The sequence below is a fragment of the Callorhinus ursinus genome, unplaced genomic scaffold, assembly GCF_003265705.2.
Source record: "Callorhinus ursinus isolate GAN/ISIS: 27379988/994484 unplaced genomic scaffold, GSC_fseal_2.0 scaffold6, whole genome shotgun sequence".
NCBI lineage: Eukaryota > Metazoa > Chordata > Mammalia > Carnivora > Otariidae > Callorhinus > Callorhinus ursinus.
Window position 1 is genome coordinate 54,293,035 of NW_027397068.1, and position 23,470 is coordinate 54,316,504.

Sequence of the window (23,470 nt, forward strand, 5' to 3'; positions counted from 1 at the left end):
CAGCCACTGTAGAAAACAGCCCCTATATGTGGAATTTAAGAAACAAAACAAATGGGGGTGCCTGGGTAGCTTAGTCATTAAGTGTCTGCCTTCGACTCGGGTCATGATCCTGGGGTCCTGGAATCGAGCCCCACATTGGCCTCCTTGCCCCTCTCCCACTCCCCCTGCTATGTTCCTTCTCTCGCTGTCTCTCTCTCTGTCAAATAAATAAATAAAATCTTTAAAAAAAAAAAAAAGAAAAGAAATAATTGAACAAAGAATCAAAGAGAAAAACAAAAAAACAGACTTAAACATAGAGAACAAACTGGTAGTTGCCAGAGGGGAGTTGGGTTGGGATGGGTAAAACAGATGAAGGAATTAAGAGTACATCTATTGTGATGAGCACTGAAGTAATGTATAGAATTGCTGAATCATTATATTGTACACTTAAAACTAATACAACACTGTATTTTAATTATACTTGAAATAAAAAATAAAAAATGAAATGCAGTCAGCCACACATTCACACAGAAACAAAAACTGTTAGCACTTGTAGCTACTTAATAATTCACTGTTTTCAAATACTTGACAAACAAAACAAAATACAAAGTGAAGGCCCCTTTTATTTACTTTTTAATTTTTTTTCAAATATTTTATTTTTAAGTAATCTCTATACCTAATGTAGGGATCGAACTCAACAATTCCTAGATCAAGAATTACACACACACACTCTACCCACTGAGCCAGCCAGGCCCCTCAAGCCAAGGCCCTTGTAAACTAAGTCAAATTGGTCTTTATCCCTGATTAATGGACACTATAAGAAGAATAAGTTTAAAGTGACAACATTTTATAATACTGAAAATCTTTTTACATACTGGGAGCAGTTACCATGTGAGGTTGTGTTTTGAAAGGATTCCTTGCTAGAAAATAAGGAGGGGCTGCTGGGCTGGATCATCTCTCAAAGTGATATTAGTTCTGATGTTTTTGGCAATATTAAAAACAGCTAAAATGACTTGACACATGTTAAGTCTTAAAAGACCAAAATGTTGCAAAATTATTATCCATAAAACTATGAAAAATCTGGCAATTATCAGTACTTCTACCATCACCTTTTGAGTCTAGTTTAAAAGACAATACCTCTTTTTTCCACAATGAAGCTTGATCACGGGAATGTTTAAATAGTCCATGAAATAAGATGCTGGGTCTAAGGTGAAAGTAGGCAGCATACATTTATGGCGGACGACCATTTTCTGAAATCTAGTACAGTCATCAAATTCCATTGTCTCTTATCTTATTCCAACTCTAGGGAAAATCTAGGAAAATCTCCTTTTGTCAAGTTCCAACAGCTCTCAGTTTCTAAAACCATGGCTTTGTTCATTAAACGGAGTTTGTCTGAAGAGTGAGATATAAGAAGGTGCAAGCCATCACGAATAAACAGACTTTTCCAACACTCCACTGAGAGTAACTGTAAGGCAAAGCATAATTTAAAGCCAGTTATGGCAGCAGCTACAGGCTAGAAACGAGATACTCAGTGTAACAGAAGATCGATCTTGAACACATACTCCTCCTGCAACAGAAATCTGGAGTAAAACCGAGCTATTGTTCTCACAGTCCTGCTTGGATAAAGGTATCACTGTTCGTTGTGTCCTCTGGTTTCCCAACCACAAATTCCCTCCTCTTCCCTTTCATGTCAAACTATTTTCTTTAGCACAAGAACAGTGGGCAAACATTCCTTGGTAGGCCAAAGTTTTAAATATAGAAGAAAAAAAACAATGTCATAGCACTGGATGGTGATCTAACCATCTTCTGAATTTAAACTTGCCTTGGCCTCCAAAGCTTCAGGCATTTGGCTATTCGTTAGGCTTTTCATGTTAATATGTTAGACATGTTAAGAGAGTCTACTCCAAGATGCTTTAAAGAGTTATTTTCAAAATAATTTTCTCTGCTGGAAATCCTTGATAAATTTCCACTTTCCATGTTTTGCTTTTAAATTTATTTAATCAGTCACAATGAGCTAGAATACGTGGCCGTTATAAACAGTTCCAAAACCTCAGTGACTTAAGAAACTAGAAGAATCTTTGCCGCACATTCTCCCGGTACAAGCAGAACTAGCAGGGGCTCTGCCCACCACAGTCCCTGGGGGACCAGAAAGTGGGAAGTACTTGTGCTAACTGCTCACGTGGCAGCACAATGGGAATGTAGTGCTTCTCATGCTGGCTCCTGAAACTTCTGCCAGAAATAACCCCTGGTTTCTTAAGTCCCATTTCTTTGGACAAAACAAGCCATATGACCATATCTAACTTCAGAGGGGACAAGAAAGGGCAACCCTACCTCACGAGCAAGGGGGAAAATGAGACTATTCAAAACTGTTCCAATGACTCTTCCAAACGGAGAGTCAACACTGAATTGAAGATTTTCCAGATCCTTAGTACGCTTATTTAATGTTTACTTCCAATCCTTCTTGAATGAGGTTGAGAGGCTTTTGATGTGGAATTTGCAAAGGCAATGAAAAGCTACTCTCTGTGTTGTTGGAACAGGGAGTTAACCATTGGGAGGGACTCCACATGGAGGAGCAGTTGAGTGTCTGGAATCAAGATGGACCCAGCCCCACTTTGTACCTGTGTGGTCTAGGGGACAACATTTTAACTTGCTGGGTATTCAGATTCCACCTCTGTTAAGGCTGGGACATTACTCCAACTGGGAAGCTGTCATGAGACAAATATTTCAACAAGTATTTCTGAGTGCTCTGTTCTCTGAAGAACTGCATGACTCTGGGCTTCTGGGACTCATGTCTAAGGTCCTGAGTTACCCTCTGTGGTGGGAAAGGCAGGATGTGGTAACGGCTCTCAGCAGACAAAGCAGTCACTGTTGCACAGGACCTGTGATGAGGGGCTCTGGACGAATACAGCACTGTTCCGACTGGCACTTCACACACACACGGAGTCATTTCCTCCTCACAATAACCCGAAGAGATGTGGACTGTGCTGTTCCACATTTTGCATACGAAAACTCTGAGAAACAAAAAGAAACTTGCTCCAAGTGACAGAGCCAACATCGGAATCCAGGCGCTCTGGCCCCAGAACTGGCGATCTTTCCTGAGGTTAACAACTCACAGCCGACTACAGTGCTGTGGTGAGCAACTACCCCCCCACACTCCTCTTGGGACCATATTTAAGAACACTAGCCTTTATCTAGCAAATCAATGCTTTTGGTTTGGGGGCTTAGTGCCCTTAAGTTCTTTCCTAGAAAGAAAAGAGGTTAAACTAGTTCTATTATAGTTTTTTTCTCTACATTTACATTTTCATAAAAAAAAATGAGTATGAAATGAAGTCAGTCAGTAAAAGTTTATCTTAAGGAATATTGATACTTAAGGTCTTTCGAAATTAAGATTAGGGAAAGTCTCTTTTCCTTACGGGCAAAGCAGGTCTATAGGTGAAAATACTGTATCTCTTACAGAAGTAATGAAAACATTAGCAGACTCAGCATTTTAAGATGGAAAAGAAAATCCTTTGATTCCCTTCTGGAATTTATTTTATAAATTCTTAAATTATATTAATTATACTTATTAGCACAGCCTGTATATTACCATCATCACTTCCCAAATCCTTACAGGTGATAGCAGCATAGGTCCTACTGGCCTGTCACGACAGCCACCATGTTTGTGGGGAGCTCACTACACTGTGCTCCTTCAGGACAGCTTAATCCAAATGCTGCCCACCTTCGAGGCTTACCTCAAATCCTATCTTCCACAAAGCCTTCCCCAGTCACTCCAGCCTTCCATGCTAGCCTGAATTTTTCAATACTGTAAGCCATATTGCATATTCCTCAGAACCTCTGGCGTGCCTCACACAGTACAGAGGTTCAACTGATGTTCTTCATGAAAGAATAGCAAAGAGAAGGAGTGGGAGGTAAGGTAGCATCTACTGGCAAAGAGGCAGAATCAGTTACAAAAAGTCCTTAGTTCCTAAGCCAATTCTTCTCCTCGGTAACTCATGTATTATGACTCCAAGGCAAAGCATGCCCATCCCAGATTTATCCATTAATTCACAAATATTTATGAAGCATCTACCACTTGCCAAGTACTTTGATAGGCACAGAAGCTTCTACAGTGAACAAAAATTCCTGTCCTCATGGAGCTTACATACTAATGAAAGCACAGACAACAAACAGAAAAAAACAGTAAACTATGTAGTATATTAGAAGGTCCTAAGTGCTAAGAGAAAAACAAAGCAAAGAAAGGAACAGGGAATGGCATTTGGATCGGGCCTCACTGAGTAGTGACAGCAAAGAAAGTAGGTTCCCATCACCTTGAGAAAGGGCTAGAGAAAAGTTTGGGGTGAGAATAGTAGGAGATGCAGTTGGACAGGTAAAGGAGGGGCTGACTACTTAGGGCCTTGAGGGTTGGAAGTACTTAGGGCCTTGAGGGCTGGAAGGACTCTGGCTTTCATCATGAAGCTGAGGGATAGCCTGTGGAGACTTGGAGCAGAGAAGTGACATGATCTTACTTGCATTTATCACCTTCTTCCTGCCTACCCACTTCCCTAAGATGCTAGGACTCAGCTGAAAACTACTCAGACACATAAATTCCAAATAAACCACAATAGGAGTTTGATTGTTAACTACAGGAGGAGAAAGCCAATCATTCCGTGATGCCAGGACAAGTACATGGACACTTTTACCACTGACTGGTATAACTCGCCATAGTTTGATTTTTTTTTCATAATTATAATTCTGTCAAAGAAAACATATACACAGTGAAAAATTAAATGAATTACAAAGATTCTGAAATATACTCAAAGAGAACAAAGTTCTTATCTTCAATAAATGGCTAATAAGTCTGACTTGCCTAAATGAGAAGGAAAAGGAAGAGCTGTGGAAGGAGCTGAGACACTGAATGCGTAATGGGGTTTTCTATTCACCCAAGAAATGATGTGGTATAAGGGGATGCTAAAAGGATAAAAGTGAGAAGGTAGCTGCCTTGTTAGACTATGTGGAAAAGAAGGGAAGGAATGATGAAGGAAGAATCTGAAACAATTGTTGTGAAGGAAGAATCTGAAACAAGTGCTGCTGTAGTAAAAGCCAGAAGGATCAATTAAGAAGGTAATTTTGTCATTTTCTGGTCCTATGGGTAGTGTTGGGTGTGTGCAGGTATGAATTGCTAGGAAAATTTTGAAACATTCAAATTAAAAGCACAATTTTGGCATTTCACAACAGCAGAGCATTCCAGATGTACCATACTTTAAAATCTGAATGTGGTTTCTTTTTAACAGTACTCAATCTTTCATAATCCTCCTACTGTAATTCAAGGTCATTGAAATTGGGAGGACTCGACTTCCAAAATTAATTATAAAAATAATGGTCGTAAGGTGCTGTTTCAGTGAGAATGTCCTATGATGAACCATAGTCTAAAAAAGTTCTTTTTTCAGATCACTGATTTTTAAAGTCATTACCACTGACACTAAATAAATGAATTATTTTCTAAACTGAAGGCCCTTGACCATCATTATTTGATTTGTGTTTCAAGTATTTCTGTGGGAACTGAAGGAGAACAAATCCTATCTGTGTCTTATGGATTATGAAACCCAGGTCTAAAGTTTCTGGAAGATCCAGGTCTTCAAACTTCTATCCCAGTTACTTATCCACCAGATTACCAACAACAGGGTAAAAGGCCAGTTCTACTATACATCTATTCCCAGGAATAGAGCACTGAGAACACATAAGACTATAAACATGTATGCTAAGAAAATCAATTCTAGTCCAACAGCTGTTTGGGGTATTATATAGCTAATTTAATTTGAACTATCAGGTAAGTACATAGGAAAACTTTCCTGCACTTAAATATTACGCTTTGTAACCATCAGAGAATTTATTTTCTTAAGATAATTAAACCAAAATGCATTTTAAAACAGAAGGGATTTACCTTCTAAGGTCATTAATTTATTGGGTTTGGCAACACTGGGAAAAAATCATTCTCATACTGTAGTTTGGATTCTGCCTTGCCAATCAGGCATATTGGGTGTTCCCAAAATACATTTGGATTTTCTTGCAAATTCTTCAAGACAGCTGCACTTCAATTTATTTAAACTGTTTTTAAGAATCAAAAATTGGAATAATTAAGAGATTATACACGTTCAAATGTTTTTAAGTTCCTTGGTTATTTGTAGCCTACCAAGTGAGTTGAAAAGCTGTGTTAAATCTTAAAGACACCGTGAATTTAATATAGATCTTGGATATTGATATGGATATTTTCCTAGATAATTTGATAGCAATTTTAAGTGACAGATTTCAAATAAACATGCTCTTTGGTTTAATATTAGACTAATGACTGGTTCTTTCCTCCCCTCCCCTCTTTAGAGTAAAAGTGTTTATGTGGTTATACAGTAATACTTGTAATGGCATAAGAGCATATTATTTATATATGAAGTAGTAAACTCAAATTTATCTTCCAACAAATGCATAGTTGGGCCCATAAGATCACTTCTTCGCCAATCATCACTTCAATGATACTTAGAACCCAAAGCACCATAAAACATAAAAGGATAAAGAATAAATACATGGCTTTAATGACTAAGCCCAAGCCCTTCTAAAGTTCTGAAAGCAAACGTCTCCTCTCTTAATGGTGCGTGTACAACAAAATATTCCAGGTGCTAGAGAATAACTGGCTTAACTGGGTAAGAAAGGAAGAAGGCCAATCAGAAAGTATGCCAACTGTCACCCAAGTGTCAAGGAAAAGGGAGCTCCCCCGAAGGGAATGAGTTTCAATTTGCTTAAGTCACCTTCTGCTAACAGCCAGAGAGAAGAACAGCAGCAGTCCAGAGCTCAAACTCTGAGAGTGAACAGTTGTATGTTCAAATCCTAGCTTGCAATGAGCTAGTGGAGCTGAAGGACTCCGTTCCAACTTTCAAGGGGCTTACAGCTTAGCTGACTGATAAACAAGCTCACATGACAATTGATAGAGCCATAGTTTTCCCTATTAAGGCGCCTCAGCATCACCCGGAGGGCTTCTTGAACCCATTGCTCGGCCCGCTTGCAGAGTGCCTGATTCAGCAGGTCTGGGGTAGGGCCAGAGAACCTGCATTTCTAGTAAATTTCCAAGTGATGCTAATGCTGCCGGTCTGGGAGCCACAGTATGAGAAAAGAGGGAAATATAATTAGGATCGGTTGACATTTCCTACATAGTCCAAGTGAGAAATGCCAAAAGGCCCAAGGGAAAAAGAGGATTGATCTGTCTTATTCTGTCACAAATGATCCACACTCACTAACAGAATAACTTCGGGGGAGAACAGGAAACCAAGGGTGGGAAAGAATTTAGTTTATGGGTAGGGGTCAATGTAGAAGGGAGAAATGCTCTCTCTGGTACTACTTTTAGTTCCTGAAGAATAGTATTTTGTTGCAGAAAAAGCTTTAACTTTGCTACTGCAGAAATGCCTTGCCCGTCAAGCCTCCTTTAAGATGCTCAGGGAGTTCTTGCTTTTAACATCCCACTTAACATTCCCCTTGAGCTCCAACTGAGGAGGAAGCTTCCTGATCCAGGCCAGCACCAGCTCTCCCTGGATTACGTGGTCATCACCACCCAGTCTCCTGCTTCCACCCCGGCCCCCTTGCAGTGAGCTTTTAACACAGAACCCGACTGAGCCACTTAAAAAGAAAAAACGATGAATCAGACTATGTCACTCCTGAGTTCAAACCTCTCCAACGGCTTCCCAGGCCCTGAAAGTAAAAGCCAATGTCCTCCTAATGGTTTCTAAGCCCTGCATGATCTCACTCTGTGTGGGTGGCTAGCAGGTGCTCAGCGAGTTCGTTAAGTGAATGAATGATCAGTACTTGAAAGCGTACTGTGATTACAGGATCGGGGTGCCGTCCCTTTCCTCTGCCCTGTGTACTTTATCCTTGAACATGCTTCCCACCTTAATAAACCCAAGGCATATGACCTGCCTCATCTATACCAGCCACGTCATCAGTGTTTATTAAGCACAGCTGGGAGTATGGGCTGGGGCCAGCATCAATACAGAATTCAATGGGAAGGGGCCCCAATCATATGTTAAGGAAATAAAAAGATGAGGAAAAAACAGGTAGGAAGGAAACGAGGTACAGAAGATGATGTCCAGTGCTCAGTCAGGGTTATCTATCCAAGGAAACTTAGTCTCAGTAGAATTTCAGGGAAGCTGATCAAATCCAGTATTTACAACTAACTGTATTATGGATAACACCCAGAAGATTTCTGGTCAGACAGGGGCGCCTGGGTGGCTCAGTCGTTAAGCGTCTGCCTTCGGCTCAGGTCATGATCCCAGGGTCCTGGGATCGAGCCCCACATCGGGCTCCCTGCTGGGCGGGAAGCCTGCTTCTCCGTCTCCCACTCCCCCTGCTTGTGTTCCCTCTCTCGCTGTCTCTCTCTCCCTCTCTCTCTCTCTCTCTCTCTCTCTCTCTCTGTAAAAATAAAAAAATAAAACCTTTAGAAAAAATAAAAAAAAAAAAAAGATTTCTGGTCAGACAGAACCAGAGAAAGCTCCCAGAAGTTTTGGGTAGGATTAAGGCAGAAGACAGAAGATAGTGATGGAATGGAAGCCTTTGAAATGGACAGGTTTCTTTGCCAAGGGAGGGGGAAAATGAATGACAAGCAGACTGCAGAATTCATCTGCTTAAAAATTTAACACAATTCCAAATGACTCCTCATTTCAATCTACATAGTGGGTTTGGGGAAATAAAGTGATCAGGATTGGGAAGGTGAAGTACCACAGAGAGAAAATGCACTATTAACTGTGTCATCAGCTCAAAGTCAAACAGGAAATGAATTTGTGACTAATGTATAAACATGTATTGGGAAGAACTGCCCCGCTCCCAATCCTAGGACCAACGTCTCCCTCCTGACATTAAACACCACAGGCAATTTCCCTTTATGTGGAAGGGTTTTAAAAAGGTCATTTTGACTAATATCGTCCCTCTATGGTTAATTTCTATGAGAGTGGAATAAAAACCTCCAAAAAACTAGGAATTAAATATTAAAACTTAAGCAGTTGGATAAAACCGTTAGCTTTATTTTTCACTGCAAACCATGGGAAGATTTACTCGTAAAGGTGATTTGCTGTTGTAGAAAACTAGTTTTTAACACTTCTTCTCCTCACATACCCAAATTAATTCAAGGAGACTCAAAGCACTGAATCTGATTGAAATTAAGGTGAACGCTTTCTGGTGCCCGTGATTAATGGGAGCGTGTGAAGCGTTTTCCAATTCTGGTGGAGTGGCACCAGAGCGCAGCCAAATGGGAGGTGATCTCATTTCACTTTAGAATGAGAAAGCCCTATCACTGGCCATAGTGGAGCATCACCAAGGTTACTCAATATCAAATAGCTGCAAAGATTCTAAACCAACACCAGAGACTTCAGTTGTACAGAGAGTGATAACAAACCTTATCCACAGTACCTTCAATGTAGCATTTTTATGCTGCACTGAGTGAAATATAGAGGCCACTCAAGTTACTCACTTTATCAGGAATTAAAATAGAATTGCTGGAACAGCAGACTAGCTGTGGACACAAAAACAAAACAAAAAGCCTTTTGTTGAAACAATCCCTAGTGCCCTGTTAAGACCTGGATCATTTAAATGACTGTCTTTGCTATTCTATCTTTTGTGTGTTGCTTACCATTAAAAAAAAAGGCAACATGTCTCTTAACGTAGTGAAAAAGCAATGACTGTTCACTTTCCCTTGCTCTTGCATCAGACCTCCCGCTCATGGGTGAACTACTCTTTCAGCCTTACCGCACTCGGGATAGTACTATAAAAAATTTCCTGAGCCCTCAAATCCAACAAGAGACGTTAAACAATCTCTTTTGTCTGTCATTTCCATTCTGTTAATTCCTCATTTTTGTCTTTGCTCTTCTCTTTCCTCAAGAGAGAATTTGATCCATTGTTTCATCAGGTTGGGCAATTTTCCTTAAGGACAAAAATTCCAAAAGAAATGAAATACCAAACATAAAAAAAAAAACTTTTAATAACATATAACACGAACACTTGTCTTTGAAAAGTCAACCTAATTAAATTCACAAGCACTGAACAAGAGCACCAAATGAAGTCATTCTCCTTACCAAAGCCATAGCAATAGCGTGGGGGCCACATCTCTGTTAAGCCTCTGACATCATCTATGAACAACTTTACCATTTCTTTTGTTCCATCTCAAAACTTCTCCCAATTCTCTATGAGACACAGGTGGAAACCTGCCCTCCACCTGCACCCCTGAGTTCCCTACCTACTGCTTCCTGCCTCTTCAGGGAACTTCCTCCCCATTTTCTCTTTGTATCTGTGATCTTTCCCCCTCCTCATGGGCTCCTTTTGTCTAAAACATGTTTTAATTGGCTCTAGTTTTTTTAAAACAAGTAGTAATATTACCTCTATCTTGCCACACCTCAAAATACTTTCCCCTTTCTCTTTGTTTTGCTGACATCAGTTTATTCTACTTCCTGGTTTCTCAAAATATTACTTGTATTATTTTTCTGCTTATAAAAATAATTCTTCTCTCATGAAATCTGGCTTCTTACATCCGAAGCCTTCCTGAAACTCCTCTTTTGAAGGTCACCAATGGCGGCCTAATGACCAGTTTGGTAGCTTTTCTTCAGACCCTCTTGCCATCTGCAAGCCTCATGACAACTGCCCGGCCTGACTTTCTTCCCCAACTATTCTTTTGCCAACTTCTCCTTCCCAGCCCCTAAAATAAGGCCTTCCAGGCTCAACCCTGCACTCTTGCCACCCTCCATCTCCTCATTCCTGCATTTTCACCCCTTGTGCTGTGGCTTCGGCCCTCACCTCTCTCCCGAGTTCTAGGTGACCTTTCCAGGACCTCCACAAACACAACAGTGTTTACAGTCCACTGAAATCCGAAACATAGAAAAAAAGCTTTTCATAACATGACCATTTGTCTCTGAAAAGTCAACATAATTAAGTTAAGCACCAGACTGTGTGCTGGGGTCGCACAAACGACAAGGTCCTGCTCCCGACGGTCTTGCTGTCCAGGGAGATAAACGAGTAAACACAATTACAAAGCACAGACTAAGCAGTTTAATGGAGGCCTGTAAGGTTTTGTGGGAATGTATGGGAAAGTATAGAAGGCGTGCCCGAGTCCGCCCTGGAAAGTCCAGGAAAACCTCGTGGGGTTCTCAGACACCCACAAGATGACTCTTCCAGGGAAATGGGTGTTGGTCAGGTGTAAGAGATTATGATACAGTAGGAAGAAGGACGAGACCAGGACACGCAACGGAGAAAGGGAGAACAAGACAAGCTAGCATTCCAGTGCAAAGGCTTTATCCCTACAGGTGAAGGCACAAGTAAGAGCATGGGTGGTGGGGTAGGAGGCATGAGGCCAGACAAACGGAGCAGATCAAGAAGGTTCTTAGATGCTAAGGAGCTGTGTGAGAGGAGCTCTTAGGGAATTTTTAACAAAGGAGAGGCATAATCAGATTTATGTTTAAAGATAACACCCAGGGGCAGGGGTGCGGCTCAGTGATACCACTCTCATCAACCTTGTTACTCACACAGACATCTTATCTCTCTGGCCAGCTTTAAGTGTCTGGGGAAAGCAGCGACATCATTCCTCTTTGACTCAGCCACAATATCCAGCCCAGTGCTTTACCTGCAGGATGCACTTAGAAAAATTTTATGTCAATACAAACTTAGATTGTAGATAACCCAGTTTGTCAGGACATACGCTTAGCAGTAAGTTCTATCCTGGTGTCAAAAAAACTTCACATGTGTCACCCTTACTCAGCTTAAGTACTGAGGGGTCAATCAGAATTTTGAGCTCAGAAGGGAACTCAGACATCCTCAATTGTTTTCCAGAGCAGGAAACCAAGGACAAAAATGGGATATGATTTTCCAACATCCCACAGGCTACTGGTGGCACTGGAATCAAAATTCTGGCCTCGCACCTCATTTTCTTGACTAGTTAATGACAAATGAACAAAATGTCAATGTTGCTATGTTCTAGGAAAGATGAGACAGTATCTTCCCTATGCCTGTTGAGTGGCTTTTTCCCCACCTGAATTCTAGATTCTAGACCTATTTTTATTTAAACTAGAAACTAAGTTAAAATTCTGTATGAATGAGTCTAATTAAACATTTCTTACTTATAAAATATTTACCTTCCTTTAGACAGTGATACTTCGCCTTCTCCTCCTACATTTCAATTTTACCTAAGGATTCTTCAGGAAGAGCACAAGTAACGACCAGGCAAAGAGCGCTAAACCATTGGTCCCTTTCTCTGTCCCTTATCCCTTCTAAAAATCTGTGCCTAAACTCCACTGAGGTACTAATGACCTATTATAATCCTAAAAATATACACCAAATACCATTAGAATGAAACGACAGTTACAGATACTTGACACACCCGATGTCCCATGATGTGGCTTCCCTCCTTTATTCTCTTATAACCTACTAGAGTTTCAATGACATCAAGACTGAGTGAAGGGATTTCCAGAGCAAAAGTGAAGCCCCACCTTTAGGCATCCACAAGCTAATCTGCATTCCCTAAGTGAAAAGGCTAACAAAACCAAACCTGCCCTGGGCCTTTAGATTCCAGGGAGGCCCTGTCCCTATGACCTTTCTTAAAGTTAATGGCAGGCATCAAAGCATCAAAGCATCTCCTCTGCCCTCAGGATCTGAGATCGAAACAGACAGGTGTGGGCTGAACAAGAAATCTGATTTCAAATCCCGACCTGGTCATCTATCAATGGCAAAGTAGCTATAAACTAATCCCTTCATTTCCGTGGGCCTTGGTTTACTTATCTACAAAATGAAAAGAGGGTTTATTAATCAGAGGATGTGGGAGGAGGTCCCTTCCAGCTCTAGCAATCTAGGCTCTTTCAGAGGTTGATGGTGGGTGGGAGGAAAAAGTCACCTTGCTTATGTGGATGAAATGAACCTGTCAAGTGTCTGTGGCTATCCTTGTCATCTGATGTTTCTGGTTCTGTTCCTCTCTCCTTCCTCCCCACAGCATATCTCTGGAGCATAACGGGTAGAAGGGAAAGCATCAGCTAAATCAGAATAGCCATTTGGAAAAGAGGGCTGAGATTATAAAATCGTATCTCTATTCCATTGAACTTAAATTAAAATGCACCCTTCCCTTCACAAACACTGCTTCCAATTTAAGGGGCAGGCACTTTGCGATACTTTACAAAAGTAGGTTCATTTTATTCCCATGAACACAGATATAATAATCTTTATTTTACAGATGAGAAAACAAGGTCAAATTGTCGAAGAAATAAAACTCAAAATTAAACTCAAATCATAGATACCTAGTACATAACAGGCAGGATTTGAACCCAGATGTGACCCATGCTCTAAGCAAGAACAAGAGGTTTCTGGAGTTTAGGTCATATTCTACTTTTTGACCAGGATAATGGTTCTATTGATATCTGCTTTATAATTACTTATTAAAATGTACAATGTCTTAGGTATCTGTGTTATATATCATAATTTTTAAAAAGTGACGAAAAAGAAAAAGAATTCAATGTTTTAGCACAGGTGGGCAAAGCAGATGTTCATCTCGAGTATATCCGAGGCAGTTTGCAGATAGATCATTCCAGGAGAGAGAGCTCTCGGTCAACATCCACAAGGTCATACCTACAAAGGCATCTCCCAAACAGTCCTGTGAAAAGTGCCACAGGACCCCCAAGAGGAGCATCTACAGCCAAAACCACAGGACCCATGTGCCCAAGGCAGATAGATAAGGTAGCCAAGTCACCTCATCAAATCCAGAGAGAATCCTGCAACCTTCCCCAGAACAGACTTATCTGTCTAAGCCAACGGTGAACTAGGAGCCTTCTTGACATAAAAGGTAGATGCAGTGACCCTTAGATAAAGTCAGTATGTCAGGAACCGTCAAAGGAACCTGGCTGAAACTACTTGGAAACCTTGTCCATAATTTTAAGAAAGGTATACCATTCTCCAGCATCAAACAGGTTGGTGAGCATACATGCACACACACACACAAAAACTGCTGTTTTTAACCGGTTGGTAGAAACAGTCATTTCTTCACATTGTAAATCCTCAATTCCTGTAATAAATATAACGCACTGACTGTGAATTAACACAGGCCAGATTCACCATTCCTCCCTGTGTTCACACTTCTAATTCTAGAGCCAGAGAGCGGGCTGACCTGCTAAAATGTATTTCTTCAGGAAGGATAGCTGTGACTAGAGAACATTTTCGATACAACAGATGCTCTGTGAACTAATTCTGGCAGGAGTGGACATGGACACAGTAACTAAATTGCCTGTTAAATATACTGTGAGAAATTGTGTTTTTCTCTCCCAGGTTGGGCTTTTGGGGAAGGGAACCTTGAAAATAACATATCTTTATTTCAGCCTTCAATATGCTCATCATTGTCGAATGAGGTCTACAGTTCTGAAGAAATAAAATCTGAACCTTTCATTCAGCCTAACTGTGCCCACCCCCATCCCTCAACTTCCCTTTTCCCATTTAATGTGGCCCTTTGACTAATGCTAAAAATTATCTAGATAGGTATTTAGTTAGATAAAGGTTACCCATCATCACATCTAACTCAGATGAAGTTCATGAATGGCTCAAACAACTATGGAGATTAAAAGGGCAGAATTCTTCAGGAAATTCAGTTAAAAGATAATGGGATCCATCTTCAGAAATTAACTATTCACTGCCAGCCAGATGTCCTGTTGAGCAAAATATCAAAATACTATTTCTAAATCTAGGTACATGTTTGTATTGTCATTAGCAGTAAATCAGCACCTACATCAACAAAATCAAGTCATTTGGTCTAAGAGCATGGTCACCAAATTCTATCAAATTCTCCAGACATTAGCCAACAACAAATACAAAAGATCTCTGCTCTACCTGGACCAGAATAGTGTAGCCTTGCACATAAAAGACCCCTGCTGCAGGCATTCCATATGCCACACGGTGCCCACCTCCTCTTTAATGAAGGGATGAGAGCATGGGCAAGTGGGGGGGGTCTCCCAATGCTTTTCTTTTCCAGCTGACTGAGCTCTCTACCTGCCCACTATACATCATACACATCTCCATTACACCATTGTCTTTTTACTTCAATCTTGACACAAAGTAGCAAGCTCAGCTCTTTAAAGTTAGGGACCATGAACTTTTATTAGTTCATTTAAAAACTCCTGGTATCCGCCCCCCAAGAAAACAAAAGCAAACAAACAACAAAAAACTCTTGACATAGTACAGAACTGATGCTCAAATGCTTATTAAATTGAGTCTATTATCTGTCTTTATGTGCTAACTCAAACTTAGCTTTTTCATAAAAACATTTTTTAGTAAACCCATGCCTTCCTCACTCTACTGACCTTAAGCACTTCTGCATTACTTTAATAAGCAAATGTTTACAACACTTAGTTATTAATTTAACTAGTACTCATTGTATCATTTCCCTCCATATTTTATGATCCTCAAGAGGACAGATGAGCTCCCCTAAAACCTGACAGAAGAACTTACACGATGAGCATTTAATGATTATGAAAAAACACCACCTATTTAACATTAAAGAACAGTATTCCTTCCTTAAAATTATGGATAAGGTCACAGTAAAAAGAGAAGGAACAGAACAGATTACTCATTGTGAATAACTAGCTACCTTTCTATATTTTTAAGCAAATAACATTGAGGGCAAATTAACTTAAACTGATACCTTTATATAACATCATACCTTAATAGTGCCATATATTCAGGGACTGAATTTTTTCTTTTTAGTCTTCACTGATAATGAGGTAATAAATGCTCTGCACTTGTGTTTATTAACTCAGGTTGCGAACATGGTGTATGGCAAGTGTGGGATGTGAAGTTCTGTGCATGTGATTAAAAATAAATAAATGAAGTGGAAAACGACTCAGATGCTCTTTCTCATTTCATCTTCCTTAATTTCTGTTTTAAAAGTTATTATTTATCTAAAAATCTCTTCAGGAGTATTTAAATCCAGACTTCAAAAGTTGAGCTCCAAGAACTTTCCAAAGTTATTAACTTATTAATAGTAAATCCCTTCAATGAGGCATTTTAGGACATGAGAGCAACTGCTAAAGCATTTACCTTCTCAAAATAAAATTCAAGTGTAGGCAAAACCAGTGGTGATGATATTTCACATGGATCTACTGAATAATCAAAAGGAAAATAAAATCAGAAAAATCTATATATAGATGTTCAATTTTCTCAGGGAAGAAAAGAGAAGCTCTGATCTGATACTTGCAAATACATGAAAGAGGCAGTGAAGCACAATTTCCTGGAGAGTGATCAAAAAACAGCCAGGCCTGAATACTCAAACTCACACGTACCTTCCTGACAGCATTCTCTACAAGCCAGACCATGCAGAGCTCTGTTGTTCATAGCTCAGAGAGAAATGTTAACAATGGCACTGCCTCTGGGGTTTGTCCTGGGAACTGTGCCATTTAATATTCTTATTAATTATTTGGTGGAAGAAGGTGAGCTATAAGGAGAGAAGCTCTTGGTTGAAATGTACTGAAGATAAATCGCTAGGTAAGAAACGGACGTAGAAGAAATTTTAGTTGGATTTAGGTACATCATGAAGGCAACAAAGGTCCAAGTACTAATGCCATACAGAAGAGCCCAACTAATGCAATTCTTTTCATTTAAGCTTATGGTCACTAAATATATAGCTTAGGCAGGCTACATGAAAAGGGGGACCCAATAACCTCAGCTCTGGACAGTCCAAAGCCAAGACTGTAGGATATGAGATACTGTAAGATACATGAGATAATCTAAGCATTACAGGGAAGACAAAATAAGACTATCATTTAAATGTTTGTATAGTTCTGTTCAGAATACCAAATCTATTGTGAGTCTACTGATAGTTATTCCTTCTTTTTCAAAGCAGAAATTATCTGCTTTCTCTAACTCCTATACAGCAATTTTTGGCACATCTCTCGAGAATTTTTCACATTGTGATTTTTACTGTAGAAATACGTAGAAATTCCATGAGAGCCAAGATCCAGCCTTTGTAGCCTGCACTTCTGCCAGAATAAAAGATTTCCAACAAATGTTAAAGGCAATATAATGTAGCAGTTAAGAATAAGGGCTCGGAAGCCTCCGACTGTCCATGTTTAAATCCTGGTTCTACCATTAACTAACTTGGAGATCTCAGAAGTTTCTGATCTGTGCGTCTGTTTCACCACCTAGAAAATTTGCATAATAATAGTAAACAGGATTATTGTGGGGATTAAACGATATAATACAAGTAATGGGCTTAGAACTGAATCTGGCATATAGACAAGTGTTTAATAAATATTAGTTGGGGTCCTCATGCTGGGTTTTCCTTGAATCAATAACAGATTTCTTCTAGATTTAAGTCTTTCACAATTAGATAAGATGCAGGACACCCAGTTAAATTAAATTTCAATTTCCGATAAATAACAAAACAACAAGTACTTTTTAAGTTTTTGTTTTTTTTAAGTGATGTCTACACCCAACGTGGGGCTTGAACTCAAGACCCTGAGATCAAGAGTCACATGATCCTCTGACTGAGCCAGCCAGGCGCCCCAACAACAAGCACTTTTTAAATAAAACGATGTCCCAAATATTGCCTGGGAGGAGAAAACTGGTAGAGGCAGCAGCATCTAGTAGAATAAGAACATTAGTTTGCTTTTTTAAGGAAAAAGTCTCTGAATCTTAAAAGACATTCCTTCCTCTTTTAAAGAACTTCTTTACCACTTTTAAGAAGCCCTTTCCTTGCCATATATTTACACTTCTTAACATCCACAGTAAATTGAAGTAAAAAGGAAACTTTTAAACTAGATATAGGAGGATACTCTTCCTATATTTCCTACTGACCACCATGTATTCTGCCCATCTGTTGCAGAACCTACACTTTATAGGAGAGCAGTTGGGTGCTGCCCAACTCCTGATAAAACAAACCATTTTCAACTCTTTCAAAGTCTATATATAGGTCCCCTGTCCACCCAACTTGAACTAAACAGAACAAACCATTATAAAGTATTAGCTTTAACAAATTTGCCCTGAATACCTACAATGGTTTAAAAAAGGCAGTAGCAAAATGCCGCATGTCAGCAGGGGTTTATTTGGATTACATTAGTACTGGTGGTTTGAACATGCTGAAGAGTTTCTAAGCAGGGGTGGGCTCTGTGAGGACAGATTTGCATGTCTGTAAACTGGCAGGTTTCTACAGAGACCAGAACCTATTAGGCATGTATTAGGCTGGAAGTTAGTTAGGATCTCTTGTTAAAAAAAAAAAAAACAAAAAAAACAAAAAAACAGCATACTATGTGTTCATTATAAATATAAAGATCTTCTTTTACAAATCGCAATCACATTTGTGCTTTCCATTCTAACAGTCAGTAATCCAAGAACGGCAAGCTTGCAGGATGCAATCTTACCCCTCAATACTGATTTGAGGTTAAGCTTGGCTTGGCGGTGCAGGTCCTCTACACAGGGTGGTCTTGTGGTGGGAAGGAACACATTCTCCTGCTGGTGCCACGGAGCAGTGTAGTGGACCGTCCATCTACTCTCCTCATCGAGGTTGGAGACAGCTGTAGAAAGAAAGGCAGAGTAAATGCTGGTGTCAAAGTAAGCTTCAATGGCTCCAAATTCTTTCCATCAAAATGGATTCTTGGTGCCTAACACATCCATGGGGTAAGGGCCAACAAACGGGGAATGGAGCAAATTCTGAATAAGGTTTAATCTTAGGCTCCAGGGGTCCTTCCCACAGTGTTTTGTCTCTAAAGAAAAAGCTGAAACCGTCCATCAGCCCCCACAATGTTTTGGTAGGATTGTTTCCTCAGTTAACTGCTTCCCAGCATTTTGGGCCCTCCCTCTACTCCGAAGTTAGAAAACAATTAAGAAAATTGATAGAGACCTCCAATTCCTACTTAACTCTGCCACAATGAATATTCATCCAATTGTACAATGTCATTGCAACAGTAAATGTTAGATTGTCAAGACAGAAACAAATCTCCTACCAAGAGGTGGAGACCAAATCTTTCCCCTCTAAGGCAAACATCACTGTAATAAACTCAATTAAAAAAAAAAATTAAGCACATTCAATGAAATATATTTAAATAGCATATCCAATAGAAGTAGAAAACAATTTGTGCTACAAAATTTTCTCCACATTTCCTGCTTTCATGGAGTATTTTTTGTTTATGGAATACTATTATATTAAAAAATATTTTTAAAAATTCCAATGCAATTGACCCTTCCCAACATAATCCAATTCAACTGAGTTTTCCCAATACAAAAGAGTACACCAGAGGGGAAACAACAGGTAATCATGAAAGGTAGCCTAAATCTCCATTGTAGTTTTCCTTGATCCCCCTAGGGCTTGGGATCTCTGTGTCTATTTTGTTTTTTCCTGAAATACAGACGAGTTGGGGGTACCAGTGGAGCCCAACATGAAGCTGACAGCAACAAATATAACCATCGACAATTTTTAACCCTTTCTATATATCTGCTGTTTATAAGCCGGATGTAGGGAAAGACTGGGGAAGTTTAAGAGAAAAACCCCCGTGCTGAAGCATTTCCTGGGGATGACAAGTAAAACCAGCAGATCCTAGAATTGAGTCCCCAAGTCTTCCATGACTCTGACATGCTAGAGAGTGCACACTGAGCATACACATTTGAACAACATCGTACGTCCCTAGAAACGAAACTATAAAACAGACTCTCAAAATAAAATGAACAAGCATCCCTCAACTATTGAACTTTCTATTTGAACATATTTCAAATTAATTCAGTGTACCTAACTGCAACGTATTATAGAGCTGTTAACAAAGATCAAATGAGCTAATATATGTAAAGCATGATTGTGGCAGGAGCAGTGAAATTAATCGAACAGAGCCCCTGCCTTTAGACCTATTGCTGAAGGGGAACTTGGCCTTCTTTGTGCTCCTGGGAACCTGAGTCACAGGTTAGCACTCCCCCATAGCCCATCTTTTCTACAGTGACTAAATTCTGTAAGCCTCATCTCCAAATAATTCACTTCTCAAATCATCCCACCTTCTCCGTAAGTTGCTAAATGGGAAAATAAACATTGCGAACTAGACATCAAGCTAAAAACAGAAATGTCTGTGTGCTTTCTGCTTTTAATGTTTGACAAAAGCAGCATGTAAATTGGGCACCTGGTATTTCAGGTAACCTCTTGTAGAACAAATGTTTTGCATGGTGCATGTAATTATCAATCTTAATACATAAAATCCACAAAGAGAGGATGTATGTAGCCCTTATTTACGTGCCTGAGAAGCTTGCACAGGGCGGAACTCACCATATGTCCCCCAAAGAGTAGCCATGATTAATTGCAATGTTTTGTGCTGATGTGCATTTATTTGGAAGACCGAATTACCACACTTCATAGCTGTAAACTATTGAAAAGTGAAACTTCCTATTTGCCAATTACAAATCAAATCCATCACACCATCGGCCCCACTGTACAGCTACCAAATGGCTCCTAAGAAAGAACAGTCGTCTCTTCTCTGGAGCATCTCATTCTTGCAGGGCAGATTTTAATCAGTCCATCCAAAGACAGCTTTCGACCGAGCCGGAGAAAATGAGCCCAGAGGGCTGTTCTTTGTTGTTTTCTCCAATGTCTCTCTTACCAGTGCTCATACCCATCCACATTTATCTAGTTTAAATCACTGGTCCAAAAGCTAAACTAAATTAAGCCAACAGCTATGTAAAAACAAAACCATGTATTTGTAAACTTTGTACTCTGCAGAGAATGAAGAAGGATCTGGATTAAACAGACACAGTACACCAATGGTCAGTACACAATGAGGCCATGCCACAAACTCTGTGCACTTTACAGTGACTGATCAGTCTAGACAGAGTTTGTCCCAGAGCTCTGAAATACATAACAGAGTTCCAGGGAGTTTCAGAGGATCATCGCCAGCAAAATTACATGAGAGATCACACACAGCCTCCCTGCACAGTAAGCCAAAGAATCAAAAAAACATACATCAAGGAGGACATAAGGTAAATACCCCACTTTTTTTCAAAGGGCTTTTGAGAAGCACAGAAGAAGTGGTTCACCTAAAATCCCAACCATAAATAAATAAGACATGCTAAAATCACATAATTCTGCCCTAGAGTTATAAAAGTCTGAGGTATTTGAACTTAGTAGAGAACGGAGTTTAACTTGTGCTAATTATGTTGTTTCACATTCTAATGCCATCACTCAAAAAGATGTAGTAGTACAAAACACACACACACACACACACACACACACACACACACACACACACACACCATCAAGGGGGAAGGGGAGGAGAAATTACTTACTTTTTTTCTTAAAAAGTTTAATTAAAGACTTGATCTTTGCATTAATGAAGACCACCATTTCCAGGATGCCTACATAGGACTTAGAAATTTAAATCACATTAAAAGCTCAGCCCATCAGGCAGGTGGTAAGCTGTATCCTTCTGCTCCAGATTCTAACTTTCTTCCTCCAGTCTCAAATCCTTAGACGTCTGCCGGTGGAGCTGATGTAATGTTGAGGTTGAGTTTATTGTCAGGCAGTTACAAGCCATTAACAGTCCTTGAACTTGAAAAGTTCCCACTGAAACCTAATCTTTAAGGCTGAGAGCTGCAGTGACAAGTGTACAGAAAGAAAGAGAAAGCCAATCACAGTTCTTATTTGCATGATAGCCACATCAGTCTTTCTGCCTCGGTGCTCATTTATTCACTTTCTCTCCAACAGATCAGAAGTTTCTCCTCTCAATGAAAAGAGTGCAGATCTTCCTTTACGCAAGCCAAGGTGAAGCAAATGTATTCCCCATTTTCTCCAGGCTACTAGGTACATCCAGATCTGTTTACTGGAGCCCACAAGACTTACAGTGAGTCTGTTTTGATTCTTTGACTCTCCGATTAATTCAGGCATTTGAACTGATTTGGGGATGGGGGGTTGGAGAGCCAAACTATTGTTTCCCCCACCACGCCCCCAGGCCCTGCCTCCCACACCAAAAGGAACGTTTACAAGCAGTAAAACTTTACAACAGAATCTCCTCGGAGCTGTACGAGATGACTTGGTTGCATTTTCATGCAAATTAGTACCTCCTGTCTTCTCACCCAGTAGTTTATTTGTTCGTTTGTTTGTTGCCAGTGACTGATCATCAGCATTGCAATTGTACCCTAATAATTTAAATCTGTATTTTAAATTTAATTATCTAAGCACCTGGTTTAAAAAATCACACACACACACACACACACACACACACACACACACACACACACACCCGCCTCTACCCATGAGGGAGGACAGTAATTCCAAACAAACATTATTTAGGTTTCTCTTGAACTTGAATATACAGTACTGGGTTCTGGTTCCTTTGTCCATTTGCAATTAACCTCCAAGAACTGGGGAAGCAAAGTGAAAGGGAAGATTCAGAAATAATAATACACCTAGGCTGGCACGAGGAAAATAACTTCCAGGCTAAAGGGACTGGGAACAAAAAGGAAAATAATACAGATTGGAAAACACTTAAGAAAACGGACCAAGGAAAAGAATGATGCCCACACCTCTGCCCAGGTCCCTTTCATGGCAGAACAGCTTTGGAGACAGAACAGCTTTGGAAACCTCTTGTTTCATAGCTTAGGGCCAGACTTATAAATGAATGGAAAAATGCAATAATCCACTAATTCAAAACATTTAGTTTATAACAAAAACTCTCAAAGAAGAAAATTTATATAAGGGGCTCCCTCTAGGGAAAGATCTCAATGATTCCTCCTCAAATGTTCCCCTCTCCCTTAATTGTATTTTTTGAACAACAGCAAAAGCAAAGCAAAGCAAAAAAAATAAAACACACACGTATTATCATCTCACCATCCACATTATCACAGATTTCCAATTTGTGCTTTCCTCCTGTACATAGTTTTACTTAAAAGTAATTACATGGCCAGATGGCAAACAAGAAACGACTCAAATGAGAAATGACTCCAAAGTTAAATTATATAGCTGCCTTAAATTGGCAAGCGAAATTCCCCTTAGGAAAACACATTTATAAGCAAGAGTGACCACGCTCTGCTTCAAGAGCCGCATCTCAGTCTCACTGCATGAGAGACAGGTAGTAGCGGGTGGGCTTCTAGACAAAAGCTCTCAGATTCACAACACCCAAGTTTTGGAGAAATGCAACCCACAATGTCACTCCACATACGTGGGGTTGGAAATAACATGTAGCTTTTAATGTAGACAACAACGGCATCCAACCATTCATTCAAAAGGTAAATACTGAGCACATACATACTAAGTGCCACGCATCTTGGGTACATCAGTGACATCCCTGCCCTCATGGGGCTTATATGATTTGACAGTAAACTACAATTGTATGGCATGTTAGAAGGTGGTAGTGAATGGACAGAAGAAAAGTCTGAATACGATAAAAAAGATTTTAGGGCTGGGGAAGTGGCCACGTTGCAGTATTAAATAGGAGTCAGGGTAGACCTCATTGAGAAGGCGAGATGAGAGTAAAAACCTTGAGGAGGAGATGGCAATAAAACA

General features: G+C 39.9%; 1 protein-coding gene across 4 annotated transcripts in view; it reads right to left on the bottom strand.

Annotated features, from left to right (window-relative positions):
* Positions 1-23,470, bottom strand: part of NHSL1 (NHS like 1) — a 128,010-nt gene that overhangs the window by 46,149 nt on the left and 58,391 nt on the right. For 3 of the 4 annotated variants that reach the window (XM_025861249.2, XM_073894000.1, XM_073894001.1), the window contains exon 2: positions 18,360-18,512. In XM_025861249.2, the coding sequence (XP_025717034.1) occupies positions 18,360-18,512 (153 nt within the window). Of the gene's footprint in view, positions 1-18,359; positions 18,513-21,255; positions 21,795-23,470 lie in introns of those variants that run through there. The other variant, XM_025861258.2, reaches the window with a different exon arrangement.